Source organism: Eublepharis macularius, chromosome 7, assembly GCF_028583425.1.
Source record: "Eublepharis macularius isolate TG4126 chromosome 7, MPM_Emac_v1.0, whole genome shotgun sequence".
NCBI lineage: Eukaryota > Metazoa > Chordata > Lepidosauria > Squamata > Eublepharidae > Eublepharis > Eublepharis macularius.
The window spans coordinates 4,454,289-4,480,630 of record NC_072796.1 but is presented as its reverse complement, the minus strand read 5'-3'; the positions used below and the strand labels follow the sequence as shown (position 1 = coordinate 4,480,630).

The 26,342-nt window shown below is 46.5% G+C and overlaps 2 protein-coding genes across 2 annotated transcripts in view; both read right to left on the bottom strand.

Annotated features, from left to right (window-relative positions):
- Positions 1–1,206: 1,206 nt before the first annotated feature.
- On the bottom strand, positions 1,207–9,269 carry DND1 (DND microRNA-mediated repression inhibitor 1). The gene is made up of 5 exons (XM_054984842.1): positions 9,168–9,269; positions 8,568–8,685; positions 7,679–8,140; positions 5,429–5,848; positions 1,207–2,276 (listed from the first exon to the last, which is right to left on the bottom strand). The coding sequence occupies exons 1-5, from the start codon at positions 9,267–9,269 to the stop codon at positions 2,260–2,262; spliced, it is 1,119 nt and encodes a 372-aa protein (XP_054840817.1). The 3' UTR covers positions 1,207–2,259.
- A 4,949-nt stretch (positions 9,270–14,218) lies between these two features.
- Positions 14,219–26,342, bottom strand: part of HARS1 (histidyl-tRNA synthetase 1) — a 31,516-nt gene continuing 19,392 nt past the window's right edge. The window contains exons 9-13 of the mRNA XM_054985232.1: positions 24,888–25,015; positions 24,541–24,783; positions 21,932–22,048; positions 20,209–20,355; positions 14,219–14,673 (exon numbers count right to left, since the gene is read on the bottom strand). Coding sequence (XP_054841207.1) covers positions 14,614–14,673; positions 20,209–20,355; positions 21,932–22,048; positions 24,541–24,783; positions 24,888–25,015 — 695 coding nt within the window. The 3' untranslated portion in view covers positions 14,219–14,613. The remainder of the gene's footprint in view (positions 14,674–20,208; positions 20,356–21,931; positions 22,049–24,540; positions 24,784–24,887; positions 25,016–26,342) is intronic.

The window sequence follows — 26,342 nt, the reverse complement described above, 5'->3', positions numbered from 1 at the left end:
CTTTTGTTTATAACTTTTGTTTCATTTTGTAAGCTACCTCATGGAAGATCCCTACAGAGCTAGCATATACGTTTTCCAGACTTTTAAAGCTTTTGATTTTTGCTAGAATTCTTCACAATGGACATCAAGACCTTCTTTTAAATAAAAAAGGGTAGACTTGCCAACTGTAGTAGTTTCTAATTATTAAAATTGTGTATGTGGTAGCAAAGCAGGCATGCATTTGCATTTTTTATTTATATCCTACTTTTTGATCCTTTTTGGAGAAGGTGATAGTTAAACAAAAGCAGAGTTTAATTTTAGATGAAGCTGCCAATTTGGGTAGTATGAGCTAGCTGTGGAATGTTTAAAAGGGGAGAGAGTCCATTGTTCCAGTATTTGCCAAAACAAGTTTAAGTCTTGCCTGCAAAAATTACATGAAACATTCTTATTACTGGCCATGTGGACTTTGTCAACAGAAGACTATTCTGCCCAAGTTTGAAAACACTTGCTAGACCAAGCATTTTTTATTTACCACTATTACCTCCAGCAGCTGTTCTTATAGTGCAGGGGCGGCCAAACTGTGGCTCAGGAGCCACATGTGGCTCTTATAGACATTTTGTCCAGCTCCCAGAGGTCTCTGGGTATTGCCGCGGCCGTACAGTTTAGTTTAGTTCCCTCCCTCCTTTTCCATGTCTTTCATATTTTCAATAAAAATGTTGGGGTTGCCAGATCTGGCTCAGAAAATACCTGGGGACTTTGGGGGTGGAGCCTAGCACGGATGTGACATCACTTATGAAATGTCACTTCAAAGGTCAGGTGATTGCTCTTCCGAAGCTCCATCCCTTCCGATGATATCACTTCCAGCATACTACACCAAAACCACACCCTGTCCTATGATGTCACTTTCAGGACACTCTGCCAAACCCACCTCTTCATCTGAAGTAACTTCAATGCATCATGTCTTGCGGCTCTCAAACATCTGATGTTTACTGTGTGTGGCTCTTACATTAAGCCAGTTTGGCCACCTCTGTTATAGTGGTTGCTGGAGATCATGTTAATGGAAACAGCTACAAGAACAGTGAAACCATCAAGGACATCAAGAGATTACATCAGTCTACAATTCAGTCAAGTGGAGTGCCATGTCAACCTAGGACATCCCAGAAAAGAACACTTAACACGTTACTTTTCAAACCTACTTTAATATTTAAGTGCCAGTTAGTTGTCCATGTTATATATTCATTATTTTCAGCACTTTACAAAACTTTTTAAAAAGTTAAGGCACAGGGATACCCTTTCCCTGCAGTCTCCATACTGAGTATTTCCTGAGTTTAAAAAGGCATCTGCTAGCTACAGCTCTGCTGCAACAAGTATCCTGGAGCAGCGTAAACTGGACTACGCACAGCTCCCAGCTTCCAGGCAAAGCTTCTGAAAGAAAAAAGTGCGGTCCAAGCAAATGCATTTCCTCCCATAATGGCTGCCTGGGCGGGAAGCCACGGAGAACCTCACACATCTTGCTGCTGTCACTCTCTGGGACACAGGACTGGTACAAACTCTCTACCCAGTTGGGAGCTGGCTAAAGGAAAAAAAAACTTAACTTTGCCATACAACAAAAATATTTCAAAATACAATCAACATTTAACATCCAAAGCAAGGAAAAAGAAAAACCAGCCCTCTCCATTTCAAGAGCTGGACGGCAAATCAGACATGACTCTGTGAACGCTATGAATGGGATCGCCTTTAAATAGCTGCCCTGTCTGGGTTGGTGGGAGGGGAAGGGGTTAAGTTTCCTCTCCCCACAGGTGCTGTTTCAGAGCAGGAAAGTAATTAAGTAACAATAAAAAACTTGGGAGCTCCAGGTTTGATATAGTTTGGTCCTAATATTTTGAAGTCATAACTGGACTCTCACACAATGCGTACATAGCCTTACACAGAACTGTCATGCTTTTAAGAAAGACACCCAGTGCAGACACATGATCAAACTCGCTTCACGGTTAGTGTACAAAACATGCACCCTTCCCCAAAACAGGCTACTCAAAGAAGTCAAAACAATTAACTACTGAAACTTTTACATTAGTTGCTAGGCAAACAGAACAAAAAGGGACCCCTGAACAAGACACGCCCCAAGGGAAAAGGAAGGATGGGATAGGCCAGGCATTCACTCTCCAACTGGGTTTGCCCTGTACAGCCAACTTAGAGAAGAAGAGGCACCAGGCAGGCAACTGTCAAGAGGAGTCATCCACGTAAGCACGGCAGGCAGCGCATTCTTCTTCAAGAACCTTCTCACACCACTGGGCACCCTGTTGTTATGAGAGAAAAATTTTAAGTTCCAGATTTTGCCATCGGATGTAATCGTTCTGCCGGTTGGTTGACTCTTCAAACAGAAGCAATGGGTCTTTACTCTCCCATACGGATAAAGGACCAAAGTGCACATTTCACATTATCAACACTGGAGAATAACCTCGCAGTGCAGATACCCAAAGGTGCAATCACTCACAACATGCTTCCCACATGGCAATACATCCTTTGTTCTGGGAAACCTCACCGTGCAACCCTTTTATGTTGATCTAAGGCATGCTTCTGAACTAGCGAAATACAAACTAAATGTTCATACATCCCTTAATAAATAAAAAGCACACCAATAAGTACACAAATTCTCATGGAAGGTACGACCTCCGTGTGAGGAGCAGGTTATGTTCCTGGGGCTCAAGTCCATGTCTGGTTTTGGCAGAAGCTGCCCAGATCAGCCTGAACTTCAGGCCGATCACCGGCTGTATGCCAGCTCCCGATTTTGCACTCTGCTGCTGCTGCTGCTGGGAATGCAAAGCCACTGGGACACTGGCAACGCTAGAGGCAAGAGGAATTCTCTTAATTCCTCTGTTGAATTTCAGGGAGAAATTGGATAATCTCTTTCCCTCTTTCTAATCAAATTCATTTTGATCAAAGATAAATTCAAAGAGGAGGGCCAGGAAGGGAAGATCTGCAAAATTTCAGAATTTCACTCCATATACGCTCAGAGGCAAGCATTAACTTCAAGCTTCCAGGTCCTCCTCCTAGAGCACCCTCTGATGTGTAATGTAGAACAAGGGCTGAAATGACAAAAGGGTGCATTAATTTATCTCATCTTTTAAAAGAGAGAGGGGGAAAGGAACCGATAGCTACATTTTAAAAAAACTGACTTCAGAAAAATAATTTCCCCTTCCCATTAACAAGGCACTTGCAACCACCCTCCCACTAGGTTTTGTGCAGGGTTAGTAGGTTAGAAAACTAGTTTGGTGTAATGGTTAGTGTCACAACTAGGATCTGGAAGAACCAGGTTCGAATCCTCACTCCGTGATGGAAATTTGCTCGGTGGCCTTGGGCCAGTCACACACATGCCGCCCAGCCTACCTCACAGAGCTGTTGTGAGGAGAGGGAGAATGGCATAAACTGCTTTGGGTCCCCATTGAGGAGAAAGGCAGGGTATAAATGAAGTGAACAAATACATAAACAATGAAACACAATAGCAATTCATTTAATGCACCAATAATTTTTTAAAAAACAGGCAAAAAAAGGCCCACTGGAGGCGGGGGGGGGGGGGGAGGGAGGTGCTGCAAGGGGAAATTGTGCCAGAAGTGCACAGAGCCGAGGGTCAAGCTCCACCTCATTCCCCAAACCTGCATTTGGAATGATAAAAAGTTCCTCCCAGTGCACGTTAGGGCCACCTGCAGCAGAGCTGAGGAATAACTGGAAAACGGGCAGGGCTAGATGTAGAGGAAGAGCTCTCTGCATGGAAACAATCTTTAGTCAATAACCACAAAATAACTTATAACAAGACCAAATTTTTAAAATGTCTGTTGCATCTTGTCTATTAACCCGCAACGGTATTATTTTAATGTGCTTATTGCGTTATTATTTATGGGGGGGCAGCTTTCACAAAAGATACACACATACACTTCTCTATATCCAGAGGAGTTAGCCATATTAATCTGTAATAGCAAAATAGTAGAGTCCAGTAACACCTTTAAGACTAACCAACTTTATTGTAGCATAATCTTTTGAGAGCCACAGCTCTCTTTGTCAGATGCTGATGAAGAGAGCTGTGGCTCTCAAAAGCTTCTGCTACAATACAGTTGGTTAGTCTTAAAGGTGCTACTGGACTCTTTACTATTTTGCTACTGCAGACTACTACGGCTCGCTCCTCTGGATCTAGAGTTGCCATCCTAGATTGTGTTGCAGTTCTAGGGGAGGTTAGCCAAGCTGCTTCCTGCCCTGTAAGACAGCAGTACGCACGTGCACCTGCACAGTGAGGCCCCGACCCCACTATGTCAAGATCACAGCCCCACGATCTGAGGTCTGTTGCTTGCCAGGTGTTCCTCAGACTCTGGCTGAAGTGGCTTCCAGAGGTTTCCTGGCTAGAGACGTAAAGTTTCTGGAAACTTTGAAGCTACAGAAAATTATTTTTCTTTTTTTTTGGGGGGGGGGGGACATGAATACCTGCAATATGTGGCTTGCTAAACTTTTTACTGAGAACAACATAAAATGCATTATTTATCACTTAGCTAACAGAAAATTGTACTATTTAGCAGCACATTTATATAAAACTGTAACTACCTTTGTTTTCCTTAAGAAAAAAAATTGCATGTATACCCACAGTATTTGAGAAAGAGCTGCAAACTTCTGCACGCTATGCTACCATAAGCACGTATCTCTCTAGTTTTTGACATCTGAGAAATTAAAGGAGTTCAAGATAAGAAACAATTGCAGCAGACAGGACTACCAGCATGTTTAGCTGTTAATCTGAACTTCATAGCATCAAACTCTTTTAAGAATGTGTTCGCGTAACACACACACATGGAATATTATTTACATTTAAATAAAAAATCTTGGAAATGTGTATGCCAAATGATATACTGTCTTACATAAAAAATTTCCTACTACACATTTAAACAGAATATTCTTGCAACTCCCTCCCCCAAATCCTGAAAATAATGTACCTGTCTACGTTATAATACATTTTCTTCTAGTTTTGCCCTAAATTTTCCAATTCTTCCAGTGAAAAAATTGACAAGTTCTTAAGACATTTTCAGTCTATATATTTGGCATGAATAAAATGCTTTGTGTAAGACAAGGTATTTCTCACTGAAAAAGAGCAAATATTTCATAGGAGGTTCTTTCAGAGCCCCTTAAAGTTTCCCAACTTCTCCACTGGAAAAAACTGGAAAAAATCCTAAGACCTTTTCATGCTACATTTTGGGTGTGAAAAAAACCTTACTCGGAGATTTCATTCTTTTAAAAAGAATATTGCACTGGCAATATTTGTTCCCAGTGCACCCCGAGATTTTCCAGTTGGAAAAATGGGGGAAAGTGTGTGTGTGTGTGGGGGGGGAATCTTCACCTCCTTCATTTCTGGGGGGAATAAAAGCATTTGGGGCAGCATTTTGCACCCCCCACTCACAGAAGCGACTCTTACCCAGGACTTTGAGGAGTTGCAGTGCGACCGCGTTTTTTGCCTTCTCATGGTCTTCTACGACTGAATGATCTTGCTTGATCCAGATTAATCCACTAAACGGTGATGGAAAGTTTGGAATCACCACCTGATACCAGTACTGCAGCCAGCCACCAGGGTTCCTCTGCATGCATTTGGTGAGGAACACAGGGGGGCCCAGCTTCCGCTCCTCACACTGGAGATTTAGGTAGTCGAGGGCATTGCCTGCAGCTAGTGGGACATGAGGATCCAGAGGCCGAGAAGCTTCTTGGCCGGGAGCATCGTCGGCAGAGCAATTGGATGGCAGGATCTCCGAGAGGGCTTGCACAGAGCTGTGGAGTTCGTGCTTCCTGTTTGGTTTCAGCCAATCCACCTCGATTTCGTTTCCACAGAGGCTCAGACTCCCTGTGTAAAAACCGGGAAGGTTTCCATTTTGCTTTAGTATAAGCCAGAGGTGCCCACCAAGAATTTTTAGAATGTGCTTGGGATCCAATGGGCTCTTCTAACTGAGCACTTGCATATCTGATAAAAATATTGTTTCAGCAGCAGCTGCTGCCTCATTCTTCTTTCCCAATGTGTTTATAAACTCACCCCTTCTCCCCTGCACCCGTGCTTAGTGTGTGTGCGCGTGCATGCGCACTTTGTGGCTAGCTCCACCTCCTGCAGCAGACAATTTGTGGTTGAGGCCACCACGCCCTGTGTCAGAACTCCAAACGTGCCTGTATGCTCAAAAAGTTTGGAGACCCTGAAATAAGACTTATCAAACCTGCAGCTTGAGTATCATTTACAGATACATTAACCAAGACTAGTGGAATAAAAGCAGATTCCAGATGAACAAGGCAAGCAGTGCTTCCTATTAACAAGGAGGCCCACGCGTTTTCTGGCTACACACTGGTATCATGAGTATTTCTTAGCTAAGCTAGTACCAGCTTCCATTTTTGCCTGCAGAACCACAGATGTAGGTAACTAGAGTAAGTTACCAGCGAACCACATAACCACTAAGCCCCTGTGACAGAAGTAAACTCTGGTACTAGAGCTAACCTGCACACACTTTGGCTACTAAATATCAAAAAAAACTCACATACCTCAGTTATAATGTATTAGGACTAGAGATGGGCACGAACCCAAATACGAACCAAAAAAACCCACAAACCAGCCTGGTTCGTGGAAGCTGGTTTCCACCAACTGGTCTACTGGTTCGTTTGGTCCATATTAAAGGGGCAGTTTAAATGGCCATATAAACTTTTCCTGCTGCTTGCAAGAGGCAGGGCCCCTTAAACGACCCAAACCCCAGCCTCCGCCCCCACCCTTAACTTGCCCAGCCGCCCTGCGGGCCTGTGGCCTTCTACCCCTCCTCCCATGAGGGGCAGGAAAGCCGTTTTTGGCCTCCTCCGCTGTTCTGTGGGCCCGTGCAGCAGCAGAACAGGCCAAAAACAGCCTTCCCGCCCCTCGCGAAAGAAGGGGGAGGACACCGTGGGGCCACAGGGCGGCTGGACAAGGTAAGTGTGGGGCAGGGGCCGTTTAAAGGGCCCTGCCACTTGCAAGGCAGGAAAGGGCCCTTTAAACTGTCAAATGTTCCTTTCCCTGCCGCTGATAAGTGGCCAGAAGGGGCATTTAAACCCCACTAACTGGCTCGTGAACTTGCCCCAGTTCATGGTTCCTGGTCCGTGAAAACCCATGAACCACGAACCACATGGTTTGGTTTTTTTGTGGTTCTTGCCCACCTCTAATTAGGACCAACCAAATGAGACACAACTGCATGCAAAGTTCATTAGAACATTCTCTGAGGCTAGATATTACCAAAACTGTTTTAAAAGAGAAAGGAAAATTCCTCGGGAGGTGATAAAGAATCCTAGTCAAATGAGCATTGTCTGCAGAAATGCTTTTAAGTGGCACTGGGTTCAAGTTACAACCCCCCCCCCCTTTAAAGAAGGAGACAATAAATCAATTCTGCTCTGCAGGCATTAGTAAACTCCAACAAATGAAGACAGTTTCAAGTGGACAGCCACATTGGTCTACAGATGAACAGCAAGATCTGGGTCCAATAGTGCCTTAAAGACCAACTAGATTTCCAAGGTACAAGCTGCTATTGAGAGTCAGAGCTCCCTTTGGCAGATATTTGATGAGAGATCTAGCTGGTCTTTGAGGTGCTACGGGACCCGGATCTTGCTCGCCAACAAATGACTCTCAAAGTACTGAGGACTGCAAAGCAACAACTCCTGGGGGACGCCTTACCTTCCACCAGCACCTTCTTCGCCATTGCAGCAGCCCGGTGGGAGATGTACTTCACCCCTGCAAACTGCTTTCCTTTCTGGAAAGGGCTCGGGTGCAAGGAGATGCTGGCCACTCCCACAGTGAGTTCGCTGAGCAGCTGCTGGAGCTGGCGCTGCTGCACAGACAGGGCCAGCCCGTCGATGGAGAGCTCACACTTCTCGGTGCTTCTGCAGACCACGATGGGGTGGCCGGGCTGGATTTCAAAGCCGTTGAGGGCACCTATGGCCTCCTGAGCACTGCGCCGGTTGGAGTATTTGGCGTAGGCAAAGCCACGGTTGAGCCCGCTGAAGGTCATCATGAGGCGGAACTCATAGAGCTTCCCCACTCTTTGGAAGACAGGAATTAATTTATCTTCATAGACTTCTTGAGGTATTTTGCCAATAAATACCTCGGCCCCCGAAGGGGGTGTTCCACCAGCCCAGCCTTTGAACAGTACAGAAAAAAGGACCAGTCAGCTCCAGGCAGGTGACCCCCCCCCCCCAGACCCCATCCAAACGGGGAGACCCCAGAAAGAGGCTGCTCAAGGCGCCAGAACGCAACGTGCTCATGCGGGCTTAAATACAAGCCCGGAACTGGGTGGGTAAAACTCTAGAAAGGAGGCTTGCCAACCACCTGGAGAAAACCGTCCTGTCCTTTGAACAGAGGATTACTGGGATGTAATTTGGCAGGGAAGGCTATGCATTTCCGCGCCACGAAAAGCCCATTTCCACCCATCTGTTTCCCGGCCAGCTGGCAACCCAACGAGAAAGCGCCCCCCGCAGGATAGAGGGGCGGCGAAGCCAGCAGCAGCTGAGCGAAGCGGGCCTGCCCAGGGTGGGGGCCGGCCGGGCTGCCGCGCGCGGGGACGTACCTGGCGGAGGGCCGCCGAACTTCCTCTGCCCGTTGACCTGCACCAGCCGGACGCCAGTCTCCCGCACCCACGCCCACAGCGCCGCTTTGTTCGCCCGGTTCACCTCCTCGGTCCACGCCTGCGGAGGGAAGCACAGCACGGCTCCAGCAGGCGGGCGGCGCCGCGGCCCCCGACGGCCCGCCTGGACGGGCGCCCTCACTCACGGCGCCGGCCTCTTCCCCCTCTGCGGACGCAGGGCGAGGCCAAGAGGGCGCCGAGCCGCGCCGCTCTCCACGGGGCCGGAGCCAGCGTCCGGGACGCCAACGCGGACACAGAGCCAGAGGAGCTGGCCGTCTTAGCCTGTAGTTGCAAAACAGGAAAGAGCCCAGCGGCACCTTTAAGACTCACCAACTTCATTGTAGCATAAGCTTTCGAGAGCCACAGCGCTCTTCATCAGATGCAACCGTCAGGTTGCATCTGATGAAGAGCGCTGTGGCTCTCGAAAGCTTATGCTACAACGAAGTTGCATCTGACGAAGAGACCGGTGGCTCTCGAAAGCTCAAGCTACAATAAAGTCGGTGCGTCTTAAAGGTGCAACTGGATTCTTGCCTATTCTCCAACCTGGACACCCGCCCAGAGGCACCCAAAGCGCGACGGGGCCCCCCGCAGCGGCACCCCTCCTCGACGCATCCGCACCTGCTGCGCGCCGCAGTCCCCCTCCATGGCCTCCGCTCCGCCTTCACAGCCACGCCCGCCTCGTGCTCTCGCGGCGGCGCTGCAGGGCTTTTATAGCACGGTAGAGGGAGGGGGCGGGCAGGGCCTCTCTTGATTGGGTGCAGCTCCGCCCCCCCCCCCCGCGCTGCCCTTTGCAGAGCCCGCGCGCGGTCGCCTCCCGGCAGCCTTGCTCCGCGGCCCTCGAGAACGTGCATCCTTCCGACGCCGCAGGTGCAACAAACGGCAGTCGCGCCGCCTGGTGTAGCTCCGGCTGCTGTTGCCTTGGCCCAGGGGTGTGTGTGTGTGTGTGTTGTTTTTGCAACACTTGAGCCTCCCCCCGCCGGCTGACGGCCTGGAGACGCGAGGCCCAGCGGCGCTCGTGGGGTTCAAGCAGTCGCTGCAGCGGGAGGCCGGGATTCTCGCCGGGAGTTGACTCGAGCGTTTGCTCGGGCGAAGATCACGCTGGCTTGCCGTCCTAGACTAGCGGGCGCCCCGCTGGACGGCTTCTGCCTCAGGCCGCCGCCTGCGGGGGCTCCTGCTGAGTTTCTGCCGTCCGTCCTCCCTCCTTGCACCGGCCCAAAATATTCTGCACGCTTGTTTATGGAACAAAGCGAGTGTTCATCAAATGTTTGTAGCTGGGTTGAATACAAGTTCTTGACTTTATTGATGTCCTGCCTTCTCCCCAATGGAGGCCCAAAGCAGATTATATCAGCCTCCTCTCCTCCACTTTATCTTGTCAACAACCCTGTGAGGTAGGCTAAGGTGTGACTGGACACAAGGTCACCCAGCACGTTTCCAAGGCAGGGTCAGGGTGGGGGTTTGAACCTGGAGTCTCCCAGATCCTATTCTAACACTGTAACCACTGCACCACACTGGGTCTCTGAATACAAAGATTCATTCCAAGAACTGCAGTAACTCTTTGGTCAGCTGTTTTCAAGGTTTTAGGCACATTCATTCAATGCCAAGCTTGCTTTTAGGGATACAAGTGCCAAAGCAGAATTAGAGCAGACAGAGGCAGGTCTGCAGTCTAGTTACAGCATTTGAAGCCCCGGTGGGTGTGAAGCCCACCAGGATCCCTCTGAAATGAACGGGGCTTGTAAAACACCCGTGAACTGTGCAGACGCTTCCAGCCTGGTGAAGCCGCATCACACCAAATGCCAATCCTCTCAGCACGGTATAGTGGTTAATACTGGATTTCGCCAGAGAGGCCTGGATCCAACCCCAATCCCAGCCACAAAGGGAAGGGTGACTTCTCAGCATGTCTAACCTACCTTGCAAGGTTGTTTCAGGCAAAAATGAAAGGCTACAGGGAGGAAGGCTGGGTCAAAAATGTAATACTTTGTGAGGAGGAGGCAGGCAAAAACTAGTAATACTAGATTTATATATACCACCCCTTAGGACAACTTAGTGCCCACTCTGAGTGGTTTACAAAGTATGTTACTATCCCCCCAACAATTACCCTGTGAGGTGGGTGAGGCTGAGAGAGCTCTGAGAGAGCCGTGACTAGCCCAAGGTCACCCAGCTGGCTTCAAGTGGAGGAGCGGGGAATCAAACCCAGCTCTCCAGATTAGAGTCCCACGCTCTTAACCACTACACCAAACTGGCTCTCCTTGGAGAGTGGGTGCAATAATAAATGGACAAACTAGTCAAGGTAAGGATGAATGAGAAAGGAAGAAGTTATAATTAGAGATGCTCATACAACAACTTGGAGTTGGGTTCACATCCTGATCACCATTTCTTGCCACTGATTTATTGAGATCTCGCTGAACTGCTTCATGGAGTGTGCTGGGTGACTTCTTGCCAAATACAGCATGCACCCACACAAGCACAAGCAGAATGGTCAGGCGGGTTTAAATGTCAGAACCTAGCGTGGGGAAAAAAGATCCCAAAAGATACAAAATCTGAGACAAAAACAACCCTTTCTCTGATACATTTGAAACTACATACACTCTGCATGTGTGTAGAGTGCTTTTTTCCTCACAATGCAGTAATCACAAATATTCCAACCTATTTGGGTTTTTGAGTTTTTGGTTGGAAGGAGCAATTTGCTGGCAAGTGTAATTAAAGTATCGGATACTAATTAAATCAACAAAAGATTCATATGATTGTAAGCAAATTGATAGCTGATGCTATTCTATATTACTAATGTGTGGCTTCTTCTAAGATTTCTATGCATGCCCATTTGTGTCAATGACAGCATATGTAAACTTGAGATAGGCGGCAATAAGCTATTTTTAATGGCTCTACTTTATTTTACATTTAGCACATACCCATGTCCATTTTTTATATTTGTAGTCTCCTAATAGTATCTTCAAAAGCTACATGGTTGTAACTACACATAACATCTTATGTGTGTTGGTACTATTAATGTGGCTATTAAAAGTGATATTCAATGTGATACCACCCAGTGATGTACGACATCCCTGAACACTAGCCATGACATCACCAGCGCCCACCCAATGAATCTCATGATCTGGGGTGATAAAAGACCTACCAAGCCTACCCCCCACCCCCCCTTTGAGTAGACATGCCACCCAATAACATTTCTGGCTCCAGGCTTGCGTAATTTCCTTGCTGACAAGAGTGACTTCTGAAGGCAACCTCTGATCAATGGTCTTTGTTTAAAACTGTCCTGCAATAGGGAAGAAACGCCTTGCTAATCTTAACACTGCAGTCCCAGATTCCAATTAAGTTACGGGTAAGAACCAAAGTAAACTTACTTGATAATTACTGTAGTTTAACATATGACATGTAACTATTATCATTTACAATAACAAGGGTACATACGAGGTTGCCGTGACGTGGCAGTTTGCCTTTGATAGGATCGTTGATGCCCCCTCTTTCGATTCAGTCCTTCTGGCAGTCTAAAAACGAAACGAAATTAACACCTCCTGACCGTAACTGTAACAGCAATATCATGTAGTTTATTTTGAGGTCATTCAAATCCCAGAACCTTGGACCGGTGATGTTTATTTCCTTATAACAACTGCATTTAGCTTCCTTTGTAATAAAATACATACATGAACACAAAAAGGGATGGGGTGCTTGATCCCCTTTTAAAAACAAAGTGGCACAGATTAGGGAAAATAAGTCTGGTGTTTTTGTGTTGTCCAATTAGAGTCAGTAATGCATAGCAAGATTAACCTAAATACCTCTATTAGAATTAGCTTAGCAATACAGTATTTAATTTTATCTGAAATAAGAACAGCAGGATTTGGGTCCATTGGCACCAAAGAGACTGACAAGATTTTCAGGGTGTGAGCTTTTGAGTGGCAAAGCTCCCTTCTTCAGATATAGAGAGGAGTGGAGATATCTGAGCCTTTAAATCCCAGTCAGGAGGTGGGAGGGGTGAAATAAGGGAATTAGGATGTAAAGGTATATTGTAGCTTGATTAGAGCAGGAATGAGCATCTGTAGTGTGTTAAGAATCCTGTGTCTGTATTCAGCCCCAGGGGTTCTGTTGTTCTGAATTTATAAATGAACTCAAGTTCAACCATCTCAGGTTGTCATCTGTCCTTGAAGCTTCTCTGAGGACTGCCACTTTTAGGTCAGCAATAGAATGTCCTGGATGATTCAAGTGTTCTTCCACTGGTGAGAGGTCAGCGAATGGGCCTGGAGTGCAGGGAACCTCAGAGCCAGCCCATTCCATCCGCTGGGTGCAACAAGAGGCGTGATGAGGGGGTGAGGGTGGGAAGAGAGGAGGAAAGCAGCAATGGGGTCTCTCTGTTCTCTCAGGCTGCCACCACCATGTTGTAGAACTGATTACCAGGTTTGCTAGGCAATAACTGTAATGCCTGCTGAGATCTCGCAACATTATGCCACGGGATCTTTTTTTTTCCCTCAAAATGTGGGGATTTCCTCAGGTTTGTTGAAAAACCCCTCTTCTCTGTATATGGTTCTGTTCTGGGGATGTAATGATCCACCTCTAGGGCCACGTTGAGAATAAGAGGAGGAGGGACCTACAAGGACATCTTACTTACTTCTCCTCCACTATTTCCTCTTTCCCTTCCCAGAAAGCCTCCACAGCCTGTTTGTGTCCCTTGCTTCCCTCTCTCCCTTTCCCCTCAATGGGGGCCCAAAGCAGCATTCTCCTTTCCTCCACTTTATCCTCACAACAAACCTCTGAGGTAGGTTAGGCAGAGAATGTGTAACTGGCCCAAAGTCACCCAAATGCACTTCCATGGCAGAGTGGGGATTTGAACCTGGGTCTCTCAGATCCAAGTCTGAAAGTACTACACTACACTGTTTTTCATAGGATGGCTGCTTTTGAACACTAGCAAGCAGCCAGGCCAGGGTGAGTCATGCATGTCACAGAATAGCAAGTTGCCCAGTGGGTTGCTGTAGGGGCTGACCCAAATGAGTCCTCTTTCAAAAGCCAAAAGAGCCCTGGAAAAGACCCTGATACTTCCTTCCACCTTTTACTGACACAAACCAAGGCTTGAAGGCTGGGCAATACTGTTGTGGTTGCCTAGCAACATCAACTGATGGTATTTGTTTCTTAAAGCTCTAGGTGCTGCTTCTATTGTTGTTAATCCCCCAATTTTAAAATTAGAATTCAGAATCTTCTGCGAACCTGGGGCTTTATCAGATTTTTAGAAAGACCTGTGTTGTTTGTTCATGCCTCTAATCTCTGGATTTAAATATCCACCGATTTGGCCATGTTATGAATGAAATATATTAATGATACGGCACAGTTTGATTTAAGAAGGACCACATCATCTGTGCTCACAGAATGAGAGCGCCCATTTCCACTGCAAATTTTGTTTGAACAATTCCTACAGGAATCCAAACAAGGCCACTGAACGCTGCCGCAGGAGACGGCGAAGGAGCTCTTCTGGCCAGGCCTGCCCTTCCCTTGCAGAGAGGCAAAAAATCCGATTGTAACTTGAGGAACAGCAGCAGATACTTTTGCTGTGTAACTGCAAAGCGAACGGGGGAACATGAACACAACAGGGAGCATGCAGCTGTAATATGTTTTATTAAACTGCCACTCAACAGTTTCAAATGATAATGGTGTGAAGCCAGAAGAATAGGGAGAGTGTGTGGATGAATGAAGTCCCACCCTACCAAGCCAACCTATGCCATCACCAAAACGCTCGTAGATTGGTTAGGGCCCCTCTAAAAATTGGCTTCTGAAGTGACCTTTTTAAAAAAAGATTGTTTTTCCATCTCGTGCCCAGTGAAAAGGTCCTTCGGAATACAATAAATAATACAGCTTGGACTAGGAGGGCAACCGCCCCAGACTGTCCAAAATTGCACCCCGGGCAAAACTGACGTGGCCTTTTGTGGAAGGACTCCGCTATTCCCCAGAGGGAATCCAGGAAATCTTCCCCACGTGGGCGGCACGGAGAGTCCTAGGAGAGACACGTCCGCCTCTTGATTTCTTCCATAAGATTTCCTCTGCAAATATCCACCTGCAAAGCAAAAACAGGATTAAGTAACAGCTTGCCTGCCTTTTTGCACTGCTTGCCTGTCCCTTTTTCACCTCCTTTGCATATCCCTGGACATGTTCTCCTCCGCTGCAGCCTCCAGCCACCCCTCCTCTCCCCATCACACTTGCGTTATAAAGCAGATCAAGGCATTGCCCAGCGGCCCTTTTGCAATGCCAGAGCCTGGAGGTCATTCTCTACAAGGCCGCTGGTGTCTTGAGCTGAAGTGATGTTTCCACAGGGATCTCCCTTGACTATGGGGGGGCCCACAGACCTTGGCCAGCCTGACTCAGCCAGTTCAGCAGGACTCCCCTGCATCGCAGATAAGCCAGACCTCCCACCCCACACACCGCGGAGAGAGGGATTTGAGAGAAGTCCACTGAAAGCCCTTATTCCAGCACGAGCTTTCACAAGCCAGCTCATTTCCTCAGATGCTATGAGAGGAAATCATTTTCCACGTTTTTATGAGGAAAGTGACTGAAAGGGAGGGGGCAGAGAGACGCTTGGCGCTCATCCCATCATAAATCTTGCAGGTGTGTTTCTCTGGGCAACGGACTGGAATGGATTAGGTTGTTAACACATAAAGGATGATGAAAGAGGCCAGAGGTTCAAACCTCTCTGGCAAGATAAAAGTAGGATAAACAAACAACTAGTAGAAGGAGTTTGAAGCATAATCAACTGACATTAGTTAAGGGTTATACTCTGATGCAACAGGAACAGCCCGTTAAAAGTTCTAAAAGTGAGTCTTGCAGCGCTAATTAGAAATTACAACTGAGGACCCACAGGGACTTGCAGGGGGCATCTCCTCTCCCCCTCTCCCCCCATGTCCTCTTTCCCTTCCTGCCTCCCCAGAGCCTCCCCCCTTTTCCTGCTTCCTTCTCTCCTTCCCACCCACCTTCGTCTGCCCCCCATCTTCACCTTCCCCCCTCCAGCCTCTCCGCTATGACCCAGTCGCATCGTGCCGGCTGAGCCAGACCAGCTAAACGGTGGGGAACCTGCAAGGACTCCTGGGGAAGGGGAAAATTTCCCCTATATCCCTTTTCCCACACTATTTCCTCTTTCCCTCTATACACTCACCTTTCCCTATGTCTTTCTTTCCTTCAAACCCACTAAACAACTTACCTTTTATCTGTTTCCCATCTTCACCTATTTACTCCATTTATATACTGCCTTTCCCCACAATGGGGACCCAAAGTACCTGGCATCATTCTCCATACCTTCATATCAACACAGTAACCCTGAGAGGTAGGTCAGGTTGAGAGTGTGTGTCTAGATCAAAGACTCCCAGTGAGCTTCCATGGCAGAATGGGAATTTGAACTTGAATCTCTCAGATCCTAGTCTGAAACGCTTAAGCATTACACTACACTGGCTTGGGAGGGGAGGCTGCTGTTGAGCAAGCAGCCAGACATAGTTGAATCATGCAAATCTTGTATCTAGTAATCTGGTGACTGTTCCCGGTCCTGGCCCTTATGAGTCCTCCCTTAAAGGCCAAAACAGCCCTGGAATGGGCCCTGCCCCCTCATCCTGCCTTTTACTGACACACATCAAGCCTGGAATACTGGCTAAACTGTTATGGTTGCCTAGCAACAGCCACTGAGGGTATCTGGTTAAAGCTACAAGTATTCCTTTTATCATTTAGGTTTTTTAAACCCCCCCCTTTTTTTTTTTTAAGATTTCAGATTTTTCTGCAAACCTGGGGTATTTTTCAGGTGTATAGTAAGATCTGTCTTGTCCGTACAACCCCTCCAGTTTCAAGATTTAAGTATCCACAAATCAGGGCCACTTGGCTGTTAATATATAAGATAGTGAGTAAGGAAATTCAAATCTCTGTTTAAGCCAGGATGAAGAATAGTGTTTACTTCCTTGATGAATTCTAAATCAGAATTTTTGTTTTATATTGCCTTTATGGGTTTTCTTTTTTTTGACTTACAGATCTACAACAGTATATCCTCCAGAATTAAACATAGATTAAACACTTACCATCCATTACGTGTAACAACCTAATCTATTCTAGTCTCTTACATAAAGAAGCTCACCAGAAAGATCTGTGACAGGAATCACACAAAATCTCTCTCTGCCGTTAGCGCCTCTTCTTCCCTCTTTCCCTTCTGCAATCTTCCCTATTAAAATCTGGAAAATGATGTCTTCTTCTTCCCATCTGATGGTGAGCTCTGACTTATGAGAGCTCTTGCGGCAATAAATGTTGTAAGTCTTTAAGGTACCACTGGACTTTGTTTTATTTTGCTACAGGAGAGTAACATGATGACACATCAAGGATGTGAGGGCACAATTTCAGTTCCCTTCCCTTGTGGAAATATAAGAAAAAAAAACATATGTATGCAATGGAGAGGGCTAGAGGCTTACTTTAAAAAACAAAAACAAAAAAAAGCTGCAAATTCAAAGAACCTGCTGCAGCGATTATTGCTATTGATATAGTAATGTGAAGGTGGCATTTTTTTAAAAAATTACAAAAGCTCTGGTGTCCCAGGGGAGGGGTGGTGGTGGCCAATTCTGGCACCAAAATAAGCAGTGCTATTTGAAAGGAACACTGCAGCTGCTGCTCCACGCTCCATCCCCACAGAGGCTGGGTGTCCCTGCTGGTGCTGGTCTCAGCCTCCTCGCTCTGGGTCCAGTTTGGATCACGGGGCGGGGGGGGGGGTAGGGATAGGTGCTGGAGCTTACCCCATGCAAAGACAGCATGCTGATTTTTCAATCTTTTAAAAAATATTCTGCACATATTGGTATAAACATGCACAAAAAATAAACGAGGGATACGTGTGCTGTGATTGACACTACTAATGACAACTGCAGCTTTGCTTGAAAATCCTGATTTAAGGTACATGAGGAAGAAAATAAACCAACTCCACAATTATCAAAATGCAGTGGGAGGGCAGATTTGGGGAAGAAATGTTCCCAAACCGATTCCAAGGCTTGTGGATTGACTGCTGGAGACACCACTAATCCCAGACTCACGGTCCTGTGCAGTTGCAAGTGGCACAGGAGGCAGGCTGTTTGTGCCTGTGCCTTTTTTGGTTCCACCTGCAGTGCTCCCTCCAGGTACAATACATGGAGGAAGTCTGTGCTTAGAGATGTGAGATTTCTGGGATTTTGAGGCCACATAAAAAAATCCTTTTTCTCTTCTCCCCACCCCTGAAAAAATGTAAATTCAGGGGAAAAGATTAAATACATGCAATACTTACTTTGCTAATCAAACCTAAACTTCTTACTGATTTAACAACATAAAATGCATAATTTATACCTTAGTTGGCATATAAAATGGTAATATTTGGCATATATATGGAATTTCAAAGTATGCATATCTTGGTTTTCTATAAAATACTTACAAGCCGACTTAATATTTCCAAAAGAAAAATATTAACAGCCAAGTGGCCCTGATTTGAGGATACTTAAATCTTAAAACTGGAGGCGTTGTACGGACAAGACAGATCCTACTATACACCTGAAAAATACCCCAGGTTTGCAGAAAAATCTGAAATCTTAAAAAAAAAAGGGGGGAGGGGTTAAAACCCCTAAATGATACAAGAAACACTTGTAGCTTTAACCAGATGCCCTCAGTGGCTGTTGCTAGGCAACCATAACAGTTTAGCCAGTATTCCAGGCTTGATGTGTGTCAGTAAAAGGCAAGAGGAGGGGGCAGGGCCTATTCCAGGGCTGTTTTGGCCTTTAAGGGAGGGCTCATCAGGGCCAGGGCCAGAAACAGTCACCAGATGACTAGATACAAGATTTGCACGACTCACCCAGGTCTGGCTGCTTGCACCCTAAGCTACCACATCCTACATATCTTTCACTTTTGCTCTCTGAGAGGTAGGGGGGGAAAAGTTCAATGTGGAAAACCAATTCTGTAGTAAACAAAAAAAGTGGATTATTTGGACAGAAACTCTCTTAGAATCACAGTAGGAGGGACTGACATCATACTTGGATATTAAATTAAATGTTGTAACATTGAAAAAAAAACAACACTAATAATGTATCAGCACTAAACACATTATAGCATATTATTATCAGAATTTTTTAAACAATAAAAAAATCTTGAAATTTTGGTATGTGTCTATACCTAGTTATGTAAGTAGATTTAACTTACATAAAAAATTTCATACTACATTTTGAATAAAACCTTGTTTTATTTCACTTATTCTAAAAGATGGGGAAAGCCTTTTAAAAGTGGTTGTTGTGGATTTTCTGGGCTGTATAGCCGTGGTCTTGGCATTGTAGTTCCTGACGTTTTGCCAGCAGCTGTGGCTGGCATCTTCAGAGGTGTAGCACCAAAAGACAGAGATCTCTCAGTGTCACGGTGTGGAGAAGATGTTGGCAGGTAATCAAAGGAATCACTGATCAGATGGGAAAGCTTATGAAAAAGCACAGCCTACAAACAGTATTCAGAACCACCAGAAAAATACAACAGATGCTACATTCAGCAAAAGACAGTAGAGACCCCCTCACCTCTGCAGGAGTATACCGTATACCCTGCAGCTGTGGACAAGTTTACATCGGGACCACAAAGCGTAGCATCCAGACAAGAATAAAAGAACATGGAAGACACTGTAGAGGTGGCCATCCGGAAAAATCAACAGTGGCTGAACATAGCCTAACTCAAACAGGACACAGTATCCTATTCCAGGACACTAAAATACTCGACAACACTGCCAACTACTTTGTCAGATTGCACAGGGAAGCCATTGAAATTCATAAGCATAAACACAATTTCAATAGGAAAGAAGAGACTTTAAGAATGAATAGAGCATGGCTTCCAGCCCTGCAAAACACCAGGCTAATGAAATACTCCACATCCCACAACAGCCCTGCAGAGATTAGCACATCAAGCCCCAATCCATATGCAAAAGAACCTCCTCAGGATACAGTGAAGCCTCCCGCCATTAGCATTCCACACCCTGGGAAACTCCTACAGGATGACTCAGCCCAAACCCACTTTCCTGAGTAGATATAAATTACCTGCCAACATCTTCTCCACACCATGACACTGAGAGATCTCTGTCTTTTGGTGCTACACCTCTGAAGATGCCAGCCACAGCTGCTGGCGAAACGTCAGGAACTACAATGCCAAGACCACGGCTATACAGCCCGGAAAACCCACAACAGCCATCGTTCTCCGGCCGTGAAAGCCTTCGACAATATACCTTTTAAAAGTGTTCCCCCAAATTTCCTAATTGTCCTAGTGGAAAAACTGAAACAGTCCTCAGACTTCTTCATGTTAAACATTTTGAGTGAGAAAAGCCTTGTCTTTAATAACAAAAAAAGCATTTCACTCATTCTAAAAGAGAAAATAGTTTTTTGGTGCTCCCCAAAATTTACCCTTTTTTGCACCTCTCAGAAAAGTGAAAAAGCCCCTGTAAAAACTAGCCCCCCATTTTCCTTTATCCCCCCTCCTTGGCCTTCACATTTCTATTTATGCTAAGTGCAGAAATGGCTCAAGTTTTAAACTAGGCAGTGCTGAATCGATTCCCACCCCCTTCCCCCTGAAGATGAAAGGACACGAGGACCTCTTCTCTGGTAGTGACGTCCCGCAGTTTGACCACCCCGTCCTTCAGTTCTTGTTCCCCAAGAATGGCTACAAGTGGAATGCCCGTTTCCTCACAGTACTGCAGTTGGTTCAGGAGTTTGGGGTTCTTCTTATAAAGCATCTCTGCCTAGAGAAGACACAAAGCAGAGAGAGCGTTAGAGACCAGGTACCCTGGGATGCTGCGGCTGTGGCTTTGGGGGGCGGGTGGGCTGTCCCTCCCCTTGAGGTTTCCTGGAAGCTTATGGTGAGGAAATCGGCAATGGTGAAGGAGCCTCCTAACAAGATGGCTTGTGTACTCTTTCCATCTGCGATATGCAGTCACAGGAATGGGTTTTTTGGGGGGGGGGGTTCCTCGGGTTTATGTGGGGTCAGAGGAAGGCAAAACAGACCTGGATAATGCCCTGCGTGAATCCTACATGCCCCAGACACACTGGAGTGCTCTGACAGACAAGCTGAAGCAAGAAGGGTTCCTTGAAGGGAGATAGGCTGAACACTAATCCTAAACCAGTGCGATTCTTGGCACCTGCCTAGTTCTCAAGGATAAAATCAGAAGGGTCTCTGACACAGCAAGAAAAACAACAACAACCCAGAGTATTAGGTTGCTCCCTCCCAGCTGGCTTAAGTACTGAATTCATCCCACACTGATACATCACAGCCATAAACCTCCGATGGCCATTTTTCCTATGGCTCTGGGCATGGCTGCAAAGGGAACAAACGTTTCCTTTCTTTGTAAGCTGAAACCACAAAGCATTCTTTCACCAAAACAAAGAGCACACCCCAACTTTCCTCCTTTGGTGCTTTAGATAAGCCAAGGAGGCACCTGCATCTACAGTGAGTGCCCGTTCACTAGCAGCCACCTCCGTCCCAGGAAGATGTGTGGCTCAGGACTTTCCTTTGTTCCGAGGAAACTTCCAGTGTTTTGTGTTTGGCCCTGCCCTAGTGGCAGCAATTCCACAACGGCACCTTCCGCTCTGCTTTCTCAAAGTTCCAGCTGGCACCTGTTGGGACCCTTTTTTAGGCACCTGCTAGCACTCTGGCAGAAAGAGGGCCAGACAAGAGTGTGTGCCCACACAGGCTGCTCTTTCCAGGTGGCTCTTATTCTAGAAAATGGTGGTTCTCCTTACAGTCTTGATTTCAAAATACACCAAGCTCCAAATATGACAAGACTGGCACTAAAACCTTATGGAGACTTTTTAGCTTTCAGCTGTTGATAGGACATCCTGGAAACCAGCACAGAGCTTCTCAAACAGCACAGAGAGTGTATGTCCAACAGAAGCAACGATCTGTATCTACTGGGGGCTGGAGATCAGTTGCAGCACGTGCTTTGCTATATAGCAAACGTATTTGGCAAATCCAGCAGTTTTTGGACTGGGTAAGCGCAGAAATCTGGGCTCATGCCTCAAAGATGCAACACATTTGACCAAGGTTAACAGCCCTTGGAAATGAAATGCTGGCAGTGTCACAAGTGGCCCAAACTAGTCCCTGAAAGTCTTGGCTCAGTAACTGTAAACAGACAAGAGTGGGTAATATGTAGAAAGGTCAGATGGAGTGACCTAGGATTGCCTCATCAGGTGGTCTATCACAGGAAAGGGTCCCTGAAGGCTATTACCTCCACCCCCACCCTAACAACAACCAAGACAGAAAGACACCCAGTCCCTGGCTCAGAGTTGGGCCTTCTGTCGATTTGCACACTGCAGTTGCACCTTGATGCCCGAATCCCACAGCTCCGAGACAAGCTTCAGCCTCTCGTCAAGGAGCTTCTTCTGAGCAGAGGCCACAAGCACCTGCGTCTCTGTTGTCCGGACCTTCTCCTCAGAAGCCTGAAGGAACGAAAGAGTGGAGAGAGACAGAAGGGTATGGGACCTTATTGACACAACAGAATTCCAACAATTCACATGCCCAGCACAAAAGGAGGAAGCCTGTTTCTCAGGAGCAAAAGACTGTCCCAACACGATGGAGCTGAGTTCTGTGAGACAACAGCGACCAGTTCATTGCAACACAAGTGGTTAAGGACCAATGTTGGGACCAATGGCAACTTCTTCAGATGCATATCCCTAGAGGCATGAGTAGAGGGGAAGTGCAACACCCCATAAAGAGTCGACAACCCTCACATTTAAGTTCTTTTCATGAGCTATGAGCCTAAATGCACACTAGCTGATTGATGATAGAATTTTTGTATATGGATGAGTGTCTGGTTTGGGCTTGACTTGGAGCAGCTGGTGTTAAAAAGTGATGGCTAGAACATCAACCAATCCATAGCCAGTGGTAAAGCAACAATGTATAGTTCAACATACTAGTCACTTTGCCTTTACAATTTATGAGGTTAAAATACACCCCATTTACTTGGGGCGGGGGGGGGGGGGGAGACACGCCAGGGCCTGTTTGCAGGTATCCTCTGAACCTCTTCACATGTTCCAGACTTGAAGGAGCCATTCAGCCTGGAACTTTAGATAACCCCTAGTCATCTGTCCACCGAGCTGATTGTTTCCCTTTGTTATTCAGGAAGAGCTTTTAATTGCAAAGATCCAACAGGTGCAGCCTGGGGTTTTTTTCCCCCTTGGCAGGGCTGTATGTTTTTCTTGTATTGTTAAATATTTATACTTATGGGACTGTGGACTAGATTTTTTAAAAAAATTATACTTACTTTTTAAATGTTATTTTAATCTTTTAAATTTTTAATGCCTGATTTCACCTTAACTGGGTGGAAAGGCAGCAGATAAATGTTTTAAATAATTAAAATAAAAAAGCTAAAAGGAGAAGCTAAGAAAACACAAGACTTTTAACAAAGCCACTGAAATCTGACAAGAAGTTCTGTGCAGCTGCAAAAAAAAAAATCCAACCTGATGATCCATCGTTATTAAAGGTGTTGTTATTAAAGAAGGGCCGTTTTCACACTGCTTACCGGGCACGGAACATCGCGCCAAGCTCCCGGAATGACAGCGTTGTTTTGGTGTTTGACAAAAAAGTTTTGGGAGATAAACAAAGTCACAGAGGCCATGAAATGAAATTAAAGTTTTATAAGTTCAATTGTTCAGAACTGGTTCTTACACTGCACAACGAAACTTAAGTGTTGGCCGGAGAGTCAGAATTTATAACTGTAAACTCTCGGCGGGAGGTGGCAACGGGTTTGCCGGCTTCAAAATATCCCGTTTCGCAACCATGTGCTTCTTCCAAAGCCACAAATTATCAAGTCTAATGCATATGCGGTTTTTCAATCACTTTTTCTTTTCAGCACAATACATTCCCGGAGTATTTTTGCACTTAAGCACTAGACAGCACACATGAGTGAGGTTAATTGGTAAGCAGATTCAGGACAGCTGAGAGCAGGTACAGCTTACAGAATTTATGGTCATGACATGGGGGCCACTGGCTTAAAACAGCTCTAGAGGAGGGCCAGACGAACTCACGGAGGATAATCCGATCAGGGCTACGCAGCGTCAGGACAGCTCACATATCTTCATGTGCAGGGACCACAACACTCCCAGACACCAGATGTTGAGGATGGACGGTGGGGCAGGCTGTGGCTGGTATAATCTACTTGTGGGCTTTCCGGAACAACTGATGGGAGCAGGACACTAACTAGATGGACCCTTCGTCTGCTCCAGCAGGGCTCTCCACTTTTACTCATAAGCAAGAAGCTCGACCCTTTTCCTCCTCCTCTCCTCTCCTGTCCTGTCCTCTCCTCTCCCTCACTTCTGTTCTAACATCTGCAGTAGGACCTTGTTCCTGGACATACAAGCAATGGTCCTCTTGACATTTCAGATACTCCGGCTCCTACAAGTTCAACATTCACAACGGCAAGTGGGTGTGTCTTGTAACAACTGCTGTCCCTGGTGATCCAGGGTAGCTTCCCATGCTCTTTGATGATCCTATAAGCAGGTTTGCTTGCAGCATACAGGATAATGTGGCAACAAAGTTTGCATGCGAACCCCTTTGCATGGGGGGCGGGGGGTGGGACATTACAAAAGAAGGAAGGGAGCTATTGTTGCTTTGCATTTAAGGTACACAGAAAGCCGACTTCTGAAAAAGGAACAAATGGAAACTCAGCGAAGCCCCCTCAGATGCTGCGTGGAGTAACACCTGCACAGGGGAACCCCAGTGCTGTGGGGTGGGGTGGCTGCCTTGAGGAATATCTGTAACTATGACTGATCCCTCTGGCCTGTGGATGAGGAAACACTCAAGCTCCTTGGTACAAGCACCCCCCAGAATGTGCAGCACAAAACACTTCCCAAGCTCTGAGATACGCTTTGCAGCAGACTAGCCTCGTGCCACTCCCAACCCCTCGTGAAAGGGAACAGCAAGCAGCTCTCACCTCTGCTTTCTGCTCCATAATAGAGAAGATGCGCTCAATGCCGATGCTGACTCCCACACAGGGCACCTTCCGCCCCTTAGGGTCGAACATCCCCACCAGTCCATCGTAGCGGCCCCCTCCAGCCACGCTGCCCACGCCAACAGATTCTTCTGTGTGGTCATTTTGCGGCTGGAGCAAGACAGCCTCGTAGATCACCCCAGTGTAGTAATCTAGGCCGCGAGCCAGGCTCAGGTCAAAGGAGATCTGGACCACAGGATGAGAACCTTGTTAGCAGGCAGAAAGCTCACCAGTTAGAATGATCCATGGGCCAGGAACAGCCTCCCTTCCCCCCACTGGGACACACTCACTTGAGCTGAGATGCCAAAAAGAACCAGGTACTCGAAAAGAAGCTTCATGTCTCCGAGCCCTTCCCTGGCCAGCTTGTTCTGAGACAGCTTTGGATCCTGCAACAGCTCTTCAATCAGACCAAGCCCCCCTGCAGAAGCGAGACACGCAGGGAACTGACCAGTGCCAACAAACTTCCCTGAAGATTCCCCCTGCCTCAAACAGGGTTAGGCCCAGTCAAGACTGTCTTTCCCCTTCTCCCATTTCAGCCACTCTTTATGAATGGGATATACTTCAGGTGAATTGAATTTAGGCCCGGGTAAAAGAAGTAGGCCTACCCAAAAAGGCGGATTGTGCAAAATAAAACCTTCTGCCCTAAGAATTGCCTTCTCCCATAGGAACCTCCCTCTTCCAAGGCCTTGCTTCGGGGCATCCTGCCATCAGAAACCAGGTGGGTGGTAACCTGAGAAGGGCTTTCTCGGCCGGTCGTGATGCTGAAACTTTGGAACTCCCTCCTCAAGGAAGTTTCTCCTGCCTCTCTCTGTCACTGTCTTTTGCCAGCAGGTGGAGACTTTTGTTTCATTTGATGTACCTCCAATAAACTCTTATTGGCCCTTCTCCCTGGTGTGTGTGTGTCTATATGTCTATTTTTATGTATTTATATACACACATATTAAAATGCCACTTTAACATTTTAATATACGTTGTTTGCCACCCTGAGGACCCTGTTTGGGTGGAAAGGTGGCATATGATTTATATAGTAAACAAATAATTGAAAAAGACTGTTCTTTAAAAAAACCATTGCGAATGAGGGGGGTTTGTTCGGCAAGCAGGCCCGCTGATCCCCCTTTCTCCTTTTCCTGTTTGCACCTGACAACATACATGCCTTGGCCTCAAGTGTTAAGGACACCCCTGGTGCCTTCAGTCATTCGGAAGGAACGGAGGAAGAGATGAACGTCCCCTCTGCTAATCATGGTGGTTCCCAGTGGCACCAAACACAATGGTGTCGTGTGTAGGGACAGGAGACACAGCAAACTCTTAATGCTTCCTCTTGGGCTCGTTCTTGCTGTAAGCTTCCTGTTCTCCTGCATCACAGGATTCTTCAAAACAGAACTGCTGCCTCTATTCCCTCTCCCTGGAGAGACATACAAGCTTCCAATGTGTAAACAACTTATGTCTATCGCCAGGGGATGAGCGTGGAACTGGTGCCATACACTTGTGTCTATGGTTTCCAGTTCCATGCTGTGCACTTCTCCACTCTAGCCCTGTTCACATTACATTGAACACATGTACTTCTTACATGTACGCTCGTACATCTGTTTGTAAGAAAGAGCTGACGTGCATTCACTATACCAACAAAACCAGGGACCGGTACCTGGATAAATGTCCAGTTCCAATCACATGTTCAGCTGTACGTGTGTTGAACATAACACGAGAATTATTCAATGCAAGTGCAAAGAAAAATCAAGTATACAATG

Excerpts from the sequence above, each read along its gene's own strand:
- DND1 (XM_054984842.1), bottom strand. The coding sequence starts at position 9,269 with ATGGAGGGGGACTGCGGCGCGCAGCAGGTGCGGATGCGTCGAGGAGGG. Across the intron at positions 8,141-8,567 it reads GTTCGGCGGCCCTCCGCCAG|GCTGGGCTGGTGGAACACCC; the intron begins GTACGTCCCCGC and ends TACTGTTCAAAG. Across the intron at positions 5,849-7,678 it reads GAAGAAGGTGCTGGTGGAAG|GGAGTCTGAGCCTCTGTGGA; the intron begins GTAAGGCGTCCC and ends GTTTTTACACAG.